Below are 19,548 nucleotides of genomic sequence, written 5' to 3' on the forward strand. Positions count from 1 at the left end.
TTTCCGGAATTTTCTCGATGCTGAATGGCATCCAAACGAAAATATTCCTTTCAGTTTGATCTGTAAAAAAAACTTTTCTGAACTCTTATCCATCAAATTTGGAGCCCTGAAAAGGGCAGTTGATTTTATGCTAAGCTAATAGCACGCCCTCCTCGGATACGATGGGCCAGCTGGATGTCCTTGGGCATGATGTGACGCGTTTTGCATGGACAGCACTTCTTCTTCTTCTTGAATGGCGTTAACGTTCCCTGTGGAACTTTTGCCGTCTCAACGTATTCATTAACTAGCGTCGTTCATTAATACTTGGTTGAGATTTCTATGCCGAATAACACGCCTTGAATGTACTCTGGAGTGGCAAGCTCTAGAATACGCGTGACCACAGTGCAAGCCGGAAGAATTTTCTTTGACGAAAAATCCCCCAACCAGAACGGGAATCGAACCCGAACATCCGGCATGATAGTGTGGGACGCTAACCACTCGGCCACGGGTGCATGCATGGACAGCACACAAATTGTTATTTTCGAATAGGCCTCCTGCAGCATCATAACCGCGGAACTTTGGAAGCGCAAATCGGTTTTGAAGTCCTGAGCAATTCCACGAATCAAATGCTGCAAAGGTAGATGGCGGATCAGCAATTCGGTCGACTTCTGATAGCGACGAATTTCATGCAAAGTTCCCGGTCGATAGCGATGTGGTCACACTCCCCGCGGCTGGTGCACTTATCCGAGCTGCTTTCGTGGTGCCTTACCACCGAAAGACTAACGAGCTGTGTGCTTAGTCCCACACAAACGAGTCCTCACGGTGCGAGAGTAGAGTAAGAAATGAACGAAAGCAAAGGAAGCGTCATTTTATAAACCATAAAAGTATAAAATGTAAACCCCACCCTTATTATATTCGTAGCTTACTCTGAGAGAGAAAAGAATAACATCGAAGTAAGTATACAGTAAGCTTATATAATAAAGAGGGTGGGTTTTACATTCTGGACTTTTATGGCTTATAATAAGATGCTTCCTTTGCTTTCGTTCATTTCTTACTCTACTCTCGCACCGTGAGGACTCGTTTGTGTGGGACCAAGCACACAGCTCGTTACGTTTCACGTTTCTTTGTTTTTAAGAGGCTTTAAACTTTGCAGTTCATTCGCCTCCAGCCCAGTGAAGAGCCACAATAAAACCAGTCCAGAGGGGACTGGCGAAAGGGAAACCAACAAAATCACTCATCAGACCTGTCCGCTCGACTCTCGGTTAAAGAAGAAGGTAGGAAGGGATCCTATGCTTCATAAGATATTTAATATATGCTGTAAAGAAAAGTAAAAATTTACTGATCCGAGGACCAAAGCAGTAACGAAGCACAAGTGACCTAGCGAAAGGCGTGTTCCAAAGCCAAAAAACAAAACGGCCCCTCTCAGGAGGATAGGAAGGAAAGGAGTGGAAAGGATTTGGGTGGGATTAGTGGATTGGGAGGGGGTGGGAGTGGTATGGGAAGGAAAGAGGGGAGGAGTAGGTGTGGGGTGGGGTGAAATGAAATGAAATACAGTTTGAATAGATAATAAAATATAGTGGTTTTGAATTTAATGGTCTATAGTATAGCTGAAAAATGGAGAGGTTTATTTAATGAATTTATTCTCCTTGGTGAGTGTGGCTGTAGGAATAGGAAGTTGATTAAAGTATAATGTAATGGATAGAAGATAGATGTGGGTATGAAAGTATATATTATATTATTTGTTATTTAATATTATTGAATGCGTGTATATACATGTATGAATACCTTCCTTCCGACCCGTACATACATGTGTATACACACATAAACACGCATACATGACTGTGAAGTGGCGAACTTTAATAAGCACTTTCCAAGGTATTTAGTATTTCGGTTTAGATTTTACCAAAGAAGTCGGTTTCTTTCAGAAACGCAATTAAATTGGTTTCTTGGGTCTCGTCTCTACTGAGGATATCTCGGAGACTCTGACCTATGTTGTGTCGGACTCGAGCATCTTTGGTATGTTGACATTCAAGTAAAAGATGGCTAACGGAAACCGGAGCTTCGTTGCAAGCACATTGGGGTTTTTCGGCTCTGCAGAACAAGTGTGAGTGGGTGAAGTTAGTGTGCCCAATTCGAAGACGGGTAAGGACTTGCCTTTCCCTACTATTGAGGCGGTCATCCCAAGGGAGAGTGGAATTTTTAATTTTATGAAGATGAGTGGGACGGCTGTTTATCCAGCCTATGTCCCAGCTTTCACGGACTTGCTGTTTTACCCAGCGGACAATGTCAGATGGAGGACAGGGCATGTCTGGGGGATCTATTTTGCTGCCCTTGCCGGCCAGTATGTCGGCGGCTGTGTTTCCACGGATTCCTGAGTGACCAGGAACCCAGCAGAAGGAGATGTTTTTATTTGAAGCAGCCTCTTCTGTTTGCTTAATCCATGGGTGTTTGCTGTTTCCACTCAGAAGATCGTGGAGACAGCTAGCTGAGTCTGAGAATATTGTGGTAGGAAGAAACTCATGGGTGCATTCTTGGGTAGCTATTAAAAGGGCGAAAGCTTCCGCACTGAAGATGGAGCATTGCGGTGGAAGAGAAAAGCTACCAGTGTATCTACTCTCAAAGACTCCACATCCAACTCCATCGGCACTGACTGAACCATCTGTGTATACCTGGTGGTTGATTTGAAAATTGGATGCAACGAGGTTATTGAAGCAGGCTTTGACTTTTGGAGAAGGGTCTCCCGCTCGAACTGTCTTGAGAAGTTCAAGGTTAATGTTCGGCGGTTTGACGTTCCAATTTCTTCCCGTCGCAGATGAACGTTCACATATATCGGGAAGATCTTTGTTCGTGAGATTTTTGAACCATGTTTTAGCTCTATGTATTAATGGGACATTGTGGTCGCTTTCGGGGAGTGACAAGTGACGGATGGCTTTATTGGTGATGGCTTTTGTTACCAGGTGGGTGAAGGGAAGTTGCCCACTTTCTGCCATTACAGCAAGAGTGGGACTGGTGGGAAAAGCGCCAATTGCGAGCCTAATTGCTTTATTGTAAATTGGTTGAATGGTGTTTAACACCCTGTCCCCTCCACGGCTGAAGGTGCCTATTCCGTAAAGGATTTGTGGGACCAACCAAACATTTACAACATTTAGCAACGTCTTTCTATGACCAGAGGCTAGGTTGCCTGCGATAGACTTGATGATGTTCAATTTCTTTCTGGTGGCTATTTTGGTCTTTTGGGAATGTGATAGGAAGTTGAGTTTCTTGTCGAAAGTAACCCCTAGTATTTTCAATGTCCTCATTGTAGGGATCGGGATTTTGTTGAGCTGAAGATAGGTTCTTCTTCTGAGAGCTTTTCCGATATGTATGTGTTTGGATTTCTCCGGGGAAATTTTAAAACCTGTTTTTAGAGCCCAGTTTTGGATGGAGTCTAAGGTTTTTTGAAGCCTCTTTCTCTGAATTAAGCCGAAGCAGCTCGTAGAGATAAGAGTGATGTCATCTGCATAGACTATGACCTTTATATGGTCCGGGATAATCTCGAATAGAGATTGCATGGCAATGTTGAAGAGGGTTGGTGAAAGTGCTGAGCCTTGTGGGAAGCCGTTTTCTGGGATTTTTAGAGAAGATTGGTGGTTGTTAATAACGGTTTTGAAAGACCGGTTTTCTAGAAAACTTTTAACGAAGAGACCTAATCTCCCACGAATCCCCCAGTCGAAAAGGCTTTTCAGCACTGGGTACCTCCATGCCCGATCGAAGGCCTTGGATAAATCCAGGGAAACAATATCAATGTGGTGTAATTTTTCAGTTGCGTCGTCTAGGATTTTTTCGATTGCTACAAGGCAATCTTCTGTACCTTTTCCCGCACGGAAGGCGAATTGTCTGGGATCAATCAGCTTATTTGACTCTAGAAAAGTCGTTAAGCGTCGATTGACCATTTTTTCCAAGACTTTCCCAACACAACTTAGGAGAGTGATGGGGCGGAAATTGTCAAGAAGATGGTTGTTCATGTCTGGTTTCGGGATACAGATCATTAAACCCTCTTTCCAGCAACTGGGGAGGGTTCCACTGTCCCAGACTTTGTTGAGGAGCTTCAGAAGTGCTTTTTTCCCGAGATGGGGTAGATTCTTAAGCATAGGGTAGCTAATGTCATCAGGTCCTGTGGATCCTTGTTTGACTTTGTTCAGTACCCAATCGAGCTCTTTGAGGGAGAGGTTTTTGTTGAAGTCAAATTCCACATCGGTATGAAAATCGATGGGAATTCTTTCGCATTCCGTTTTGTGGGTTAGAAAGGTTTGGTCGTAGTTTTGATTGGAGGAGGCGGAAGCAAAGAAATCTCCAAACGCCTCGGCGATGATTTTCCGGTCATTGGTGTATTGACCGTTAATTAGAAGATTATATTCTTTGCTTCTTTTCTTTCCATGAAGCCTGCCAATCTTACTCCATAAATCCTTTGTTGACGCGTTGGGATTAATTTCGCTGACGAATTTAACCCAACTGTTGTGCTTGGCTGTGTTGATAGCAGTCTTAGCTTCTTTGCGAGCCCTTTGGAACTCTGCAAGCAGAGTGGGTCTCAGTGGGCTGTCCGGATGGGCCTTTCTTAATTTGCGTAGGGCCTTACGTCGACCTTTGATCGCTGCCTTCAGCTCAGGCGACCACCATGGGACACATTTCCTGCCAGGGATGCCACTGGTTCTGGGGATGTGCACCATTGCAACTTCTAGGACAACTTTGGAGAATTCCTTGGCTGTCCAATCTCGTTTAGCGGAGAGGCGGTTTTCAATGTCAAACTGATAGCCAGCCCAGTCAGCGTATTCAAATTTCCATCTTGGCCTTGTTGAAAACTCTGGAGAAGTTTGGCCGAAGGAAGTGAAGATTGGAAAATGATCGCTTCCGCAAGTATCATCGTGGATGTTCCAAGAAAGTTTTGAAGATAGTTTGTCTGATACTATAGTGAGATCGATGGCTGAAGTAGTACCAGAATAATGGATTCTGGTGTGTTGGCCATTGTTAAGAAGGAGAAGAGAATGGTCGGATATGAAATCCTCAATGATGGATCCTTTTCGATCGAGGTATGCACCTCCCCAGGCGTATGAGTGGGCGTTGAAATCACCCATAAGCATGATTGGGGCGGGAAGTTGGGCGAACAGATGGTCCAGTTGGCCGCGTAGAGTGTTCGGATCGGAATCATTAGTGATGTAGATGCTAACGACGGTGATTGGAAAGGGGTGTTTAATGCGCACTACCACTGCCTGAAGATCAGTGGTAATGGGAAGAAGATCATGTGGAGTGCCATCTTTGATTGCGATTGCAACTCCGTTTTTTGAGGGGTTGGGACCCTCTTTGAAATATGTGATATATTTTGAGATGAAGTGTTTATCGAAGTTGTTTGGAGTCATAGTTTCTTGAAGGGCTATGACTGTGGGATTAGAGTTTGAAATAAGCATTTTCAGTTCTAGGATATTTCGTCGGATACTTCTGATGTTCCATTGTATCCCGAATTGCTGTGTTGGAGTGAATGTGTTGGTGTTTTTAACTCTAATTCCTAAGTCTTGATTGTGTGTATGTTTGAACTATTCAAAGAGAATTAGTTCGATGGTCCTTTACCCTTGGAAAGAGAAGCTTTCTTTGAGGTATTGGTGTTGTTTTTGTTTGGTGTAGAAGTCTTTGGAGTGTTTGTTGTGTTTGTGTTGTTTTTTGTTGAATGTGCGTTGCTGTTGTTGTTATTGTTGTTTTTTGTTTGATGTGTGTTGTTGTTGTTGTTGTTGTTGTTGTTTTCTGTTGGGGTTGTATTGTTATTTGTTGTTGGTGTCTGTCTTTGTTCATTCTTAGTTCTTTTCTTGTCCTTGTTTGTTTGGGTCTCATCTTCAGATTTTTGATCTGACTCTGAGGATGATCCTTTAGTTATTTTTCTTTTGTTTTTGTTTTTGTTTGGAACATCAGACGTGTCCATAGAAATGACTGATTCGCTTTCGGATTCAGTTGATGAACTACCAGTTGTTGAATCTGTCATGGTTGTATCGAATGTAGTGTCAATTGGGGGGGTGCTTTCGCGACTAGAAGTGGCCGAAGCGGCCGAGGCGCAGTTACATTTGCAGTTACATGTGGGTGCTGGCTTTTGCAAGTTGGTGAGTCTGTCTTGCAGAACACTTGCGAATGTTGGAGCATTGTTTTGAAGTTGCAGCTGTTCCTTTGCCTCTTTGTATGAGATTCCATTGTCGATTCTTATTCTGGTGATTTTATTTTCGGTTTGCCATACGGGACAATTCCTACTAGAAGAGGAGTGGTTCCCTTGGCAGTTGACACAAAAAGCTGAAGCATCGCATACTTTGTTTGCGTCTGTTTGTTGTTCCGGATGTTCATGGCCGCAGTTTCTGCAAAGCGGATTTTCGCGTTTGCATCGCTTGTTCGTATGTCCAAATTTGTAGCACTTGTAGCATTGCATGGGATTGGGATAAAAATTTCTAGTCCCGGCTCGAATGAACCCAAAGTAAATAAAATTGGGAACGACAGTTCCGCGAATGGTCAATATTAAAGTGGCCGTTGGCACAACAATGTTGTTGTCCTTTCTGGTGATGCGTTTGACGCCGATCACACCTTGAGCGGTGAGTTCTTTCACCAGTTCGGATTCCGGAAGGTCGATAACTTCGCGGCAAGTCACAACGCATTTGCGTTGGTTTAAAGTTGGGTGGAAGATCACTTCTACAGGAGTATTATCAATCAGTTTGGTAATCGAAAGTAACTTACCGACTGTATCCTCATCCCTGGTTGTCAAGATGTACTGGAGTTTCTTTTTATCATCTCGCTGTGGTTTGGCGCTGTTGAATTTTTTTACAACTGCCTTGATGGTATTGCTGACTGTGAAGGGGTTTGTTGGAAGCACCTTGTCTCCTGTGGCTCTCAGAAGCAGTATCTGGAGATTACCGTTCGAGGGGTCCGCCCATAGTGGAGCGGTGGCTTCGGTGGGCCTGCCCTCATAGAAATTTGTAGCCCGGCCTCCCGGAGGCCCGGAGCTACTTGAAGCCATGCTTCTGCTTGACTATACCTAGGTTATAGTCAGCAGGTACGGATATGAAATCACTAAAATTCCTTATTGGGAGATATTCACTAAGGGGTATGTTCCCAGAAAATTACACTTTGTTCTAGTAAAGCACTTTGAAAAGCCACCAATGGGTGCGGAAAATTGCAAATCACACTTAATATAATAATTGCTTCCGTCACTTCACTTGCTTGTATGCGTGTTTTTCTTTTTAGATTTTATTTAATAATAAAGATTCACTACACTACAATATAACTGGCAACACTGCCCGAAAGAAAAAGGGGGCGTGGTGTCGGTGACGCCGAAAAAGCGCGCGCTTTTTCCGGCAAGCCGGTGAGCGCCCGCTCTCCACGGTCGAAGCGAGCTATTGCCTTTTCCCGCTCTCCTTCTGCTGTCACCTTAAAACTTATTCTAACAAATCTCCTTCCACAATCGCCAGGGGGAACGTCCCAGTCCGCTGTCCAGAAACGCCAAAACTCCGAGCTGCTGAAAGAAAAATCGACCTTCTCGGTCGGAGGTTAAAATCAGTATGCACAGCTCGTTAGTCTTTCGGTGGTAAGGCACCACGAAAGCAGCTCGGATAAGTGCACCAGCCGCGGGGAGTGTGACCACATCGCTATCGACCGGGAACTTTGCGTGAAATTCGTCGCTATCAGAAGTCGACCGAATTGCTGATCCGCCATCTACCTTTGCAGCATTTAATTCGTGGAATTGCTCAGGACTTCAAAACCGATTTGCGCTTCCAAAGTTCCGCGTTAACAATTTGTTCCAAAATAACAATTTGTGTGCTGTCCATGCAAAACGCGTCACATCATGCCCAAGGACATCCAGCTGGCCCATCGTATCCGAGGAGAGCGTGCTATTAGCTTAGCATAAAATCAACGGCCCTTTTCAGGGTTCCAAATTTGATGGATAAGAGTTCAGAAAAGTTTTTTGCAGGCCGAACTGAAGAAGCATTTAACGAAAATCGTTGTGTCGATGATAATTCGATACCGATAAATGCCATGGATATGGATTTGATAATGAAGAATATGAAATATATAACATGATGTAGTGAATATATCCCCATATCAAAGAAATCACTTTGATGAGACTGTTTGCCGTTTGTTGTTTTTAATTGTTGGGACGAGGGGATTATTTTTGCTGAGTAAATTCCAAGAAAAAATCCATCCCTTCTTTAAGCGTGATTCATTCTGCTTCGGATCATTTCATACAAAAGATAAAGTGTCCAAGAGTTATATGATTGTTATCTATTGACTTGAAAAATTGTTTCTATAGCTTAATAATAGCTTCGAAAACAGGTTATTGAAATCATTCGTATCCGTATGTAGCGCGCCCTCTTGGAAACCCATTAATCTTATTGGAATGTGAGATGGGGAAGCTCATACTCACGTTTATGCATTATGCTGTACTCTTCCAATTAATTTCGTTTTTGCAGGCCGAACTGAAAAATTTTCAGTCGAGTTAACTCTCTTTTACAGTAATGTTTTTGAATCCGGACGCTTTTTAATCCGGACACTTTGCATTACATTCAATATCATATCACAGCCATAACATTTTTTTCATGTTGAATTTATGCGATTAATAGTTACTAATATAGTTACTGATAGTTACTTGATAGTTACTAATCAATCGTATTAATTCAACATGCATAAAATGTTGTGGCTGCGGTATGATATTAAATGTAACGCAAAGTGTCCGGATTCAAATAAATTACTGTATACTTACTTCGATGTTATTCGTTTCTCTCTCAGGCTAAGCTACGAATATAATAAAGAGGGTGAGGTTTACATTTTATACTTTTATGGTTTATAATATGATGCTTCCTTTGCTTTCGTTCATTTCTTACTCTACTCTCGCACCGTGAGGACTCGTTTGTGTGGGACCAAGCACACAGCTCGTTAGTCTTTCGGTGGTAAGGCACCACGAAAGCAGCTCGGATAAGTGCACCAGCCGCGAGGAGTGTGACCACATCGCTATCGACCGGGAACTTTGCGTGAAATTCGTCGCTATCAGAAGTCGACCGAATTGCTGATCCGCCATCTACCTTTGCAGCATTTGATTCGTGGAATTGCTCAGGACTTCAAAACCGATTTGTGCTTTCAAAGTTCCGCGGTTATGACGCTGCAGGAGGCCTATTCGAAGATACCAATCTGTGTGCTATCCATGCAAAACGCGTCACATCATGCCCAAGGACATCCAGCTGGCCCATCGTATCCGAGGAGAGCGTGCTATATTAGCTTAGCATATAATCAACGGCCCTTTTCAGGGCTCCAAATTTGATGAATAAGAGTTCAGAAAAGTTTTTTGCAGGCCGAACTGAAGAAGCATTTAACGAAAATCGTTGTGTCGATGATAATTCGATACCGATAAATGCCATAGATATGGATTTGATAATGAAGAATATGAAATACATGACATTATGTAGTAAATATTTCCCCATATCGAAGAAATCACTTTGATGAAACTGCATTATAGAATCATTTGTGTACGAATGCCGCAATCGATAGGCGACTCTAATTTTCGCTGGGTTATTTCCTCGGAGGACTCGATTCCTCCTTTGAGCAATAATAATCTCTTTCTGGCAAAACGAAGTGGTATGAATCACATTGTTCGAAAGATAAAATGAAGATGTTTTCTGCCAATTTTCTTCAACCTCCAAACATCTCTTTCTCCCGTTTGTCGTTTTTGCGTTCGCTAATCCTTTCTCACAACACACATTTCTCACTTGAGAAATTGTTGAGTAAACATCGTTTGCCAGTGCGCGTAGAGCGGGAATTCCTCAAGATTCATTGCACCTCTAATAAATTGCCGAAAGACGTGGTCTTACATTGATCACACTTGATCAAGGAAACCATTTGTCATGACAATTGTCATGCGTAAATGCGAAAACACAATAGAAACATACGGTATGAGGCATGATGTCGACGCCAACCTCTCTCAGTTTCTATTCTGTTTTCGCATTTTCGCATGACAATTGTCATGACAAATGGTTTGCTTGCACTTGATTGAAAAATCCAAAACGAAATGTATTTGGTCGCAGCATTATATGAGTAGGAAGCAAATAATTACTCAAAAATTACATGATTTTGGCGATGTGAAAATTTTTCCGTTTTTCATGTTATGCATCCAACATTGGATACGAAAATTATCTACTGATGGGGAAAAATAATAGAAGCTTTCCTGTCAATTGCGATTGATTGAAAAATCACAAAACCAAATGTATTTGGTTGCAGTGTTGTATGGATAGAAAACATTAAAATAAACTCTTTCGCATGAATGTATTTTTCAATTCCCAGGGGAACTGGTAGATTATTTTTCAGCAACGATGATAGCAACGAGGATTCCGCGCGTGTATGTGTGTGTGTCGGCTGCTCCGATGTTTCAAGCGGAACCGTGGCATCACTCTCCTCCTGATAGATTCCCTTCTGGCCTAAGGTGTACAAACAGGCTCTTGGTAACACCGTTCATCAGCGCTTTCATGATAAATGAAGTGACCTTCATCACAACAGCGACAACATGCTCCAGTCGCTGTTCAATTATAACTGAGTGGGTTTACGAGCGGCGCTCGCTTATATACCGATTGGTGATTTCAATAGCCTATTTTGAAAGCAATTTTAAGGCTATTGAAACAAGTTTTTGGATGAAAAACTAACAAGTATATGACGCGTAGACATTTTATCTTTCGAATGAAGTGTTCATCATACCATTTCGTTCGGTTGTTTAAGAGCTATTAACGCTCAAAATCTCGGTCTCCGGCGTAACGCTTTCGTTTTCGAAACTTTGATTTTACACCCCGGTATAGAAATGAAAGACGTAGTCCTACGTCAAAATTTTCAGGTATGCCGTGTTCCATTACGCAAGCTATAAATAAATATAGAAAGCATATGTTTTACTGCTGAACCCAGTGTATTTGAAACGAGACAACCACCACACAAACCACTTGCAATATAATTGTCATATTTATATTTTTGCCGTATTTATGTTTTTTGCTCACATTCAAAATCAGAATTCACAATATTGCATTGAGTAATGTAGCATACCTGGAGGAAATTTCTATATACTTTGGGGCGAACAGTACAAATGTCATCAAAACAAATACAAGCAAGAATGCAAGCGGTTGTGCGTCGCATGGACACCAGATGATTTTTTTCAAAAGTCTTGACATGGTACGAGAAAATTTCTCTACCATAATATCGGAGGAAAGTTCTTCGCACAAAAACGGAACTGAGATAACTCTATTTGTTTATTCCAGCTTTAAAATTTTTGTTGTAACTCAAACCATATCCATGAAACTAATTGTAGGAAATGTATGTAACCGGAAAACCTTCGATTTGTGAAGTGGTCGTTTGAAAGATCTAGGTTAATCTATTGTATAGAAGGGCCAAAATAATAGAAATTCAATGTCACAATAATTTGAATTTTCGAGCGCAAATGAACTAATGTCTTCTAGAGGCAATATGTATTCAGACCGCTTCGTTCGCTGAGACTAAAGCCCTTCTTTTTTGAGGATATTTTCGGCCAATAGTTAGAATTTCATGGAAATAATATCTTTTAAAAATCCACGTATGTCTTTAAACCTGGCATCTCTGGTGCGCCACAAAGTGGAAGAGAGACGAAATGGCTGGAAAAGATTGCCTGACTAATTTCCAACAACGACGAAAATATAGAATTTTCATTCATTTGTTTTTTTTCTTCACTACATGATAATTTTTAACTTTGTTAACGCTGTTAACTTTAATTTTTTTTGGTTTTGATTTAATTAATTAATTTATAATGCAGGAAACTTCCAATGGCAAAACGCTTATAATTTGCTCAAAAAGAACATGCCTATTATTGACCTACTTACCCCGTGTGTGGGGTTAGTTGGTCAATTCATTCTGAAATATAAATACGTTAAATAAAAGAAAAATGTCAAATAATTGATTTTCTGGTTATTTTTCAATGAAAGGGTAAAAGGTAAGCTTCATTGTGGTACATAACATTCTAACGCAAAACTTCGTACTACAAATTTATAGTCAAACTTATTAAAAAATTTGGCATCGAAAAAAAAATTCGAGAACACCATTTTCATAGTTAACCATTTTTCAAAATAAATAAAAAAAAATGTTAGTGTAACGGTTTAGTTGTGATTAAACATAATAATGTACTAAAAGCTAGAAAATAATTAGGCAAGTAGCAGTTAGCAGTTATCACACCACTCCTTCATTAGTCTAGGGCATTGATAGACTAAAACAAAATCGTGGGATATATGATGAAGTCGCTAATTGTGGACAATGGAAATCCAATGGACGAGTTATCTGAATTAGTTATTAGAATTGACTTTTGTATTATCAATCTGAACCAAGAAACAAGATGAAATAAAAATAAAACGAACTGGTTGTGCCACAGACATAGAATCTAAATTTGATAAACTGTTTTAAGGCAACACGCGACCTTTTTATTTCCACGGCGTGTCGAGAAGATTACCCGAAAAATCCTTGATCGATCGGGAATAGAAACCAATATCTATGTTCGTACAAGACGTGAAATTACAACAGAATTCCCGCTTTACTAGATTCTCGATTACGGTCTTCTCATGCAATCGTTTCCGAATCCAGACAACTGAGTATCGCCAAGCCTAATTCAAGCTAACATTTCAGACCCTTCATATTCTTGTGACAACATTCCCACTGGAACTCGCAATCAGATCTGTCGCAACTCAGAAAAAATCTCGTTATAACCATTGATTTAACAAATTAATTTAGGAGTATTCCGGTAGGTCTATCCCCAACTTCATTCCACTTCCAATTTATAATCTCTTGTATAGATGTTCATCTTAATTTGTTTGTTTACGCGCGATGCAATATTGTAGACTTCGCACTTATTTTGTTACGTTAGAGTTAATTATAATATAGGGTTGGAGAAAAAGAAATGTCGTATTTCTGATCGAAATTTGACGCTCTATTTAACATACTTAAAAATATCCAATTTATGTCAGATATGCGCCGTTTTGTTCGCAAACTTGTTGCCATTTAGAAGGCAACTTCATTACCCTCCCCCCCCTTATAAAACCCCCCTCCTTATTTGCAAAAAAAAACTCAGACAGCCAGTTTTCGCAAGCCTCTTTTGAGTACAACTTAGTATCACCAAGAGCGTTTTGCATGGACTGGAAGAGATGATAATCACTTGGAGCCAGGTCCGGACTATACGGTGGTTGCAATAGGATATCCCATCCGAGCTCCCGTAGCTTCTGGCGGGTCATCAAAGATGTGTGAGGCCGAGCGATGTCCTGGTGGAAAACAACACCATTCCTATTGATCATTTCTGGCCGCTTCTGGTTAATCGCCTGCTTCATCAGCTATGAGTTGAGCAGCTCATAGTGGATGATTCCCTTGCAATCCCACAAAACACACAGCAAAGCCTTCCTGGCCGTCAATCCGGGCTTGGCGATGGTTTGCGCCGGCTCATCGCACTTCGACCACGACTTTTTTCGCTTTAGGTTGTTGTACGTGATCCACTTCTTCAAAAATGGCTCGAGTTCGTTCCGTATCAGCAGTGCATCGCAGACGTTGATTCGGTCTAAAAGATTTTTTTTTTGTCAACTCGTGTAGCACCCATACATCCAGCTTTTTTTGGAATCCAATCTTCTGCAAATGGTTCCAAATGGTTTTATGGTCAATACCCAGTTCCTGGTCAATCAAGCGAGTGCTCACATGCCGGTCTACTTGGACGATTCAATGATTTTATCGGTTTCCACGACGATTGGCCTACCAGTAAGGGGTGTATCTTCGACAGCCACTACACCAGAACGAAATCGATCAAACCAACGCTGTGCTCTGCGAATCGTTACAGTATCGGATTCATAAATTACACGAATTTTTTCGACCGCCTTCGTTGCAGTTTTACCTCGCAGGTAGTAAAAACGTAAAATATGGCGAATTTCTTGCTTGGTGGACTCCATCTTTGACGCGCTAAAACTTGAGACTGAAAAGGACAATCACAACACTGTCAAAACGACACTTGTAGCACAGATTGTAGTCTTTAATTAGCATCGGGTATGACCCGATGCGATAAGTACTATACAAGATATGTTTAAGTGTTGCCATATATTGACAATATACGACATTTCTTTTTCCCCAACACAATATATGATTTTTGTTTCGTGCTCATTCCACCTGAAAATTCATTACTATTTTCACGAATACATGCTGTAATATCATGAAAATGAATTGCGTTTTGACATGACAATAGCGAAGGCTGTGTCGGCGTTGCTCACGATAGTGTCTCGCAAGAGAACGTATTCCTTCTTACTCCGCTTTTGTTGATTGTGTCGCAGTAGTTTGCAGTAGTTTGGAATCGCAGTAGTTTGCTCTCTCCTTCGCGTAAATGTTGACACAGCTCTTGACAACGTAGAATGACGTTTTCCTGGCCGCGTTAAATCATCATATGATACACATAGAAATCCATCGAGCGCATTTTTTTGTTTGTTTCGTCTCCTCTGTTCATAATGGTGGCATAAAAATCTCAATAAAACTGACGCATTCATTTTAGAATTCCACATTATCCACAATTTCTCGGGTTACAGTGCAGTTGCTTTCCATGATTCCAGCAACGTTTTCAATAACATGCGCGTTAGATCTACTCACATGATCTCCAGTTGATGTTGGTGTGTAATCCCAGCAAGTGTGATTTAATGAATTTCAATAATTCATTATGCTCATTCAATAAGCCTTCCTACTCGCCAGTGATGCGCCAGTGATTTAGACTAATTGAGGTTACTTGGGCATATGTGGATGGAAGTACTATAAAGCAGACGTAGCGCTATTTTTTTGTTCATTTAACAACGTAAACAAATTCGTTTTGTTTGAGAAACGAACGGCGGAAAAATGTGTTTTTATATTTTTCATAAAAATATTTAAATAACGATGGAAAAATAGGGAATGGGAAAATGAAAAAACATATATACAAAAAAACTTATTCAGAATAAAAATGCCAAAAATTCCAAAACGAACCAAGCGCCAAAAACATTATTTTGAGATATTTCAATTTGAAGTTTTGGCTCCCACTAATCGGGGTTACAGTGTCGACGTCTGGTAGCCTCCATCAAGGAAGGCATATTATTCTCTACAGTTTGAATGCAGTTTTAAATTGTTCAAATTTTAAGTGAAAATTTTGACGCCTGAAGAAGTAAAAATAACTAAATAAATAAAAAGTAATTTCAAAAATTTCGATGCATCCTAAAATAATATCCGGAGTGATAAACAAGCGGATCGAATAATATTCCATAGTTCTACGTCGGAAATACGGTCGTGTCCTAGATACAACTCCTCACATTTTTTTTAAACGTAAAATTAACAATCTTACTGTCTAAAAAAATGAAAACAAACTGAATAGGGGAGATGCGGGTTAGACGAACAGCTAGGATAAGATGGACAGGTGGTTGATTTGTATAGTTACGTTATTAATTCCAAATTTCTGTTTATGAGGGCCACTTATGCATGCTGTTCTACAATATTTAAACCACCCTATGACGATGAATACTGATCGAAAGTGGAAAAGAGAAACAAAACCCGAAAATCAAACATGAATCCACGTGTGGATGTAATTTTTGCGGCTTCGATATTAAGCATTTTGAGTGGTTCAATTTCAGAATTCAATTCGCTGATGGTTACATTTCGGTTTGTAAGTTAACAGAGAAGCGATATTAGGTATGCACGGAAAAGTAAATTCATTTGTGAGTGAAAAAAATTTATTATTTAATTAATTGTACTGATGGGGTGAAACGGACAGTTTCCAGTGGACTGTGAAAAGTAAGATGAACCGTGAAAAGCCTGTTTATTCTATTCCTTAAAAATGCTCGCGTCTATAAATGGAAATAAAATCTCCAAGGGAGGACTGTCCGAAAGCTGACTGGAACCAAAACCAAAATAGTTGAGGGTCTGTCCGTTTATACTGCGGAAAAGCACAATATCATTTCTAGGTGGATTAATTCGATTTTTTCATCATTGAACGGACATTCGTGGTGAATTCAGACCTTGGTTGAATAAAATTATTCCTCTCGAGAACAATAAACTTCTACGTTTCATATAGTATAAACCTGTCCATATCACCCGCATCGAAAAAAATGTTCCACTTTTTGATCTGTTTTAATTTCAATAAACAACATTGAAAAACACCTTTTCTTTTGAAAACATTTGGCCGATTATTTCGAAAAACAGCAAAATATTGAATTGCAAGAAAATGCATTCAATTTTTGGGAAACATGAGTTTCCAAAGATACAATTGAAGTTCTTATTAACATGTCTCCCGTTCGTGGAAATGTTCGAGGTCACTGCAGGCGGCAGATTTAGCCAAAATTAATAACTTCGTATTTTCCGAGCATGGTTGCGTCAGATCTCAGACAAACATGTCCATGATCAGGTTTCTTCTTTCGGTTTCCATCTGTTATGTTTTTAAACTGAGTGAATAGTACAAAACTTTCACCACTAAAACACAAAAACTTCTCAAACTATGTGAACGACCGGTGTCAAATCTCTTTGAGTCAACAAATAAATGATAAATTTGCATACTCAAACTCTCTATTGGGCGAAGCTCCGGCGCGTTGGGCGGGTTCATATCCTTTGGCACGAAGGTGACCCCGTTGGCTTCGTACCACTCCAACACATCCTTTGAATAGTGGCACGAAGCGAGATCCGGCCAGAAGATGGTCGGGCCCTCGTGCTGCTTCAATAGTGGTAGTAAGCGCTTCTGTAGGCACTCCTTAAGGTAAACCCGTTTACCTTGCCGGTCATCACGAAGGGGGCGCTCCGCTTTCCGCAAGAGCAGATCACTTGCCACACTATGTACTTCTTGGCAAACTTGGATAGTTTCTGCTTGCGAATCTCCTCCGGAATGCTGAATTTGTCCTCTGCGGAGAAGAACAACAGGCCCGGCAGCTGACGAAAGTCCGCTTTGACGTAGGTTTCGTCGTCCATTGCCGGGCAATGCGGCTTCGTCAGCATTTCGTTGTACAGCTTCCGGGCTCGCGTCTTCCCCACCATGTTTTGCCTTTCGTCGCGGTTAGGAGCCTTCTGAACCTTGTATGTACGCAGGCCCTCCCGCTGCTTTGTCCGCTGGACGAATGAACTTGACAAATTCAGCTTATTGGCGACATCCCGGACCGAACTTCTCGGATCACGTCTAAACTGCTTAACTACGCGCTTGTGATCTTTTTCACTGACGGAGCATCCATTTTTACCGTTCTTCACCTTCCGGTCGATGGTTAGGTTCTCGAAGTATCGTTTTAGTACTCTGCTGACCGTGGATTGGACGATTCCCAGCATCTTACCGATGTCCCGATGTGACAACTCCGGATTCTCGAAATGAGTGCACAGGATTAATTCACGACGCTCTTTTTCGTTCGACGACATTTTTCCAAATTTACGAAAAATTGACAGTGAAGCATGGCCAACGTGATCTATACACTCTTATCTGATTATAAGCGAAAGCTGAAGATATACTTCCCAAAAATTAAATTTCTACAGCGTTTTTTCCGTGATGCAATTTGATGTGACACACCCTTTAGTACGCAATGTATTATTGAACATCCACTCATTCTGTACAGTGTCCAACGACGTCACACACGGCAGCTTATTCGCGACTCGGCGAAAAACAAATAAAAAATGAATCTTTATGTTGCACAAGTCAAGATTGAGAAGGAACAAATTTACTTGTGTCTCAGCTAGAACTGAGGATAGATAGAATCACGATCCTAATTCGTTTGGCACGTGTATATTGGAATTCAAAGTGCAATATATGAAGCAGCAGGCGACAGTCATGTATCACCCGACGCAGGGTTGTTCGGGATGAGTTAGTAACTAGTCAGCAGATGTAACTGCAGGTTACCAATTATATTCACTGTCCTATGGGGAAGACCTTTACGAGCACTTTCTTCCAGTCGCAATGTGTTCCTATAAAAGTGGGTGTCGTCCATATTCTGCCCAGTTTGTGTTCTAACGTCTCCCCAGAAAGAAATAGTTTAAAATAGTGCCAGTGATTGACACTATTGACTGAATTACGATGAAAACGGTAACATGATATTTGAGAAGAGTTTCAGTGATCTAACGGTGGCTTCTTACGATTACAGCTAATTGTGTTCGGTGTATTTCTCATTGCTGCTTTGGCTGCTCCTTTGGACGATTCGAAAACCGCGGAAATTATAAAATATGACAGTGAAAACATTGGAATCAATGGATATCAGTTCGAGTGAGTAGCACGTATAGGTTGTCTCCGTTTGAGTTCCGCTCCGACTGAGATTTATCTTCAATGAACAGATTTGAAACCAGTGATGGAACGATTCGACAGGAGCAAGCCGAGCTGCGCAACGCTGGAACAGACACAGAATCGATCGTGGTACGGGGCTCATACTCGTACGTGGGACCAGACGGAACACGATACGTAATCACCTACGTTGCGGACGAAAACGGTTTCCAGCCGGAGGGAGCTCACATACCTAAAATATAGTATCGACCGCGGAATCGTCGTTCTAGATCAGTTGAATCCAAGAATAGGATATAAGATAGCTTTTCATAGAGAATTAAAAATTAACATCAGTCGAACACGAAATCATGTGCTTAATAAAAAAAAATTAATAGTTGAACACGGTTGTTATGTGGAATGGATGGTGATTCGAAAGTGCTAAATATCACACCTATTTTTTGCACAGAAGTAACCAATACCTGATTATTTTATGTTCCATGACGGAGTATAGCTTCGTTTTGGCCGAGGATAGTATGGAAAACCAAAATTCAGACAACATGATTGGTCTTTCCAGTACATATCAGCATTTCAAAGCATCTTTTACCTCTTTTTACCTGTGAACAACGAAAATAAAGATTTGTTTGCCAACAAATATAGCTAAGCAGCGGAAAAAAATAACTACACCTGAAGATCTTGTGAGCCGATTTTTATTCGTCTTATAATATTCTAGCTCAGCAGAGAAGTTTTATCTTAATTGCACAGTTCACACATAACCCCATTTTACAGCTTAGTCACAGTCGGTCTATATCCGCGCTCATCAGCGGTATAATCGACACGGTAACGCTGTCCATTGGGATCGGTAAATTCGTACGATCCACTCACAGCGATCGCAGGCACCTCGGCACCCTCAACGGGCTTCAGGACTCCACTCTCCTCGCGCTTCTGACCATCGGATTGCTCGTAGCTGGAATTGTTGCAAGAAAATCATGTTAGCATTTCAATTTTCTGCTGTTCGATAATATTTTAACTTACGCAAAGTTGTAGCTACCATCGACATTATTTTCGTTGGTAAATTGCACAATCTGAACCTCATCCTGGGCGGCTGTTAGGTGGCAGGAGAGAAGAACGAAAGCGAACACAGCCTGAAAATAGGGAATGCATTCTTGTTAATCGGTTGTTACCCGTTACTTTTCTTTCACTAGTAAGGTATTTAAAATATTAAATAGCGATTTAACATGAAAAACTTTTTATAAAGTTTTATCCTCGGACCAACCGATCTCGAAATATAACCAATTTCTCATAATGAAAATAATGTT

General features: G+C 41.0%; 1 protein-coding gene across 1 annotated transcript; it reads left to right on the forward strand.

Moving 5' to 3' along the window:
* Window positions 1-17,981: 17,981 nt before the first annotated feature.
* Window positions 17,982-18,632, forward strand: LOC129769041 (flexible cuticle protein 12-like). The gene is made up of 3 exons (XM_055771046.1): window positions 17,982-18,061; window positions 18,120-18,238; window positions 18,307-18,632. The coding sequence occupies exons 1-3, from the start codon at window positions 18,053-18,055 to the stop codon at window positions 18,494-18,496; spliced, it is 318 nt and encodes a 105-aa protein (XP_055627021.1). The 5' UTR covers window positions 17,982-18,052; the 3' UTR covers window positions 18,497-18,632.
* The last annotated feature ends 916 nt before the right edge of the window (window positions 18,633-19,548 follow it).

The sequence above is a fragment of the Toxorhynchites rutilus genome, chromosome 2, assembly GCF_029784135.1.
Source record: "Toxorhynchites rutilus septentrionalis strain SRP chromosome 2, ASM2978413v1, whole genome shotgun sequence".
Classification (NCBI taxonomy): domain Eukaryota; kingdom Metazoa; phylum Arthropoda; class Insecta; order Diptera; family Culicidae; genus Toxorhynchites; species Toxorhynchites rutilus.

Excerpts from the sequence above, each read along its gene's own strand:
- LOC129769041 (XM_055771046.1), top strand. Across the intron at positions 18,239-18,306 it reads ATCAATGGATATCAGTTCGA|ATTTGAAACCAGTGATGGAA; the intron begins GTGAGTAGCACG and ends TTCAATGAACAG.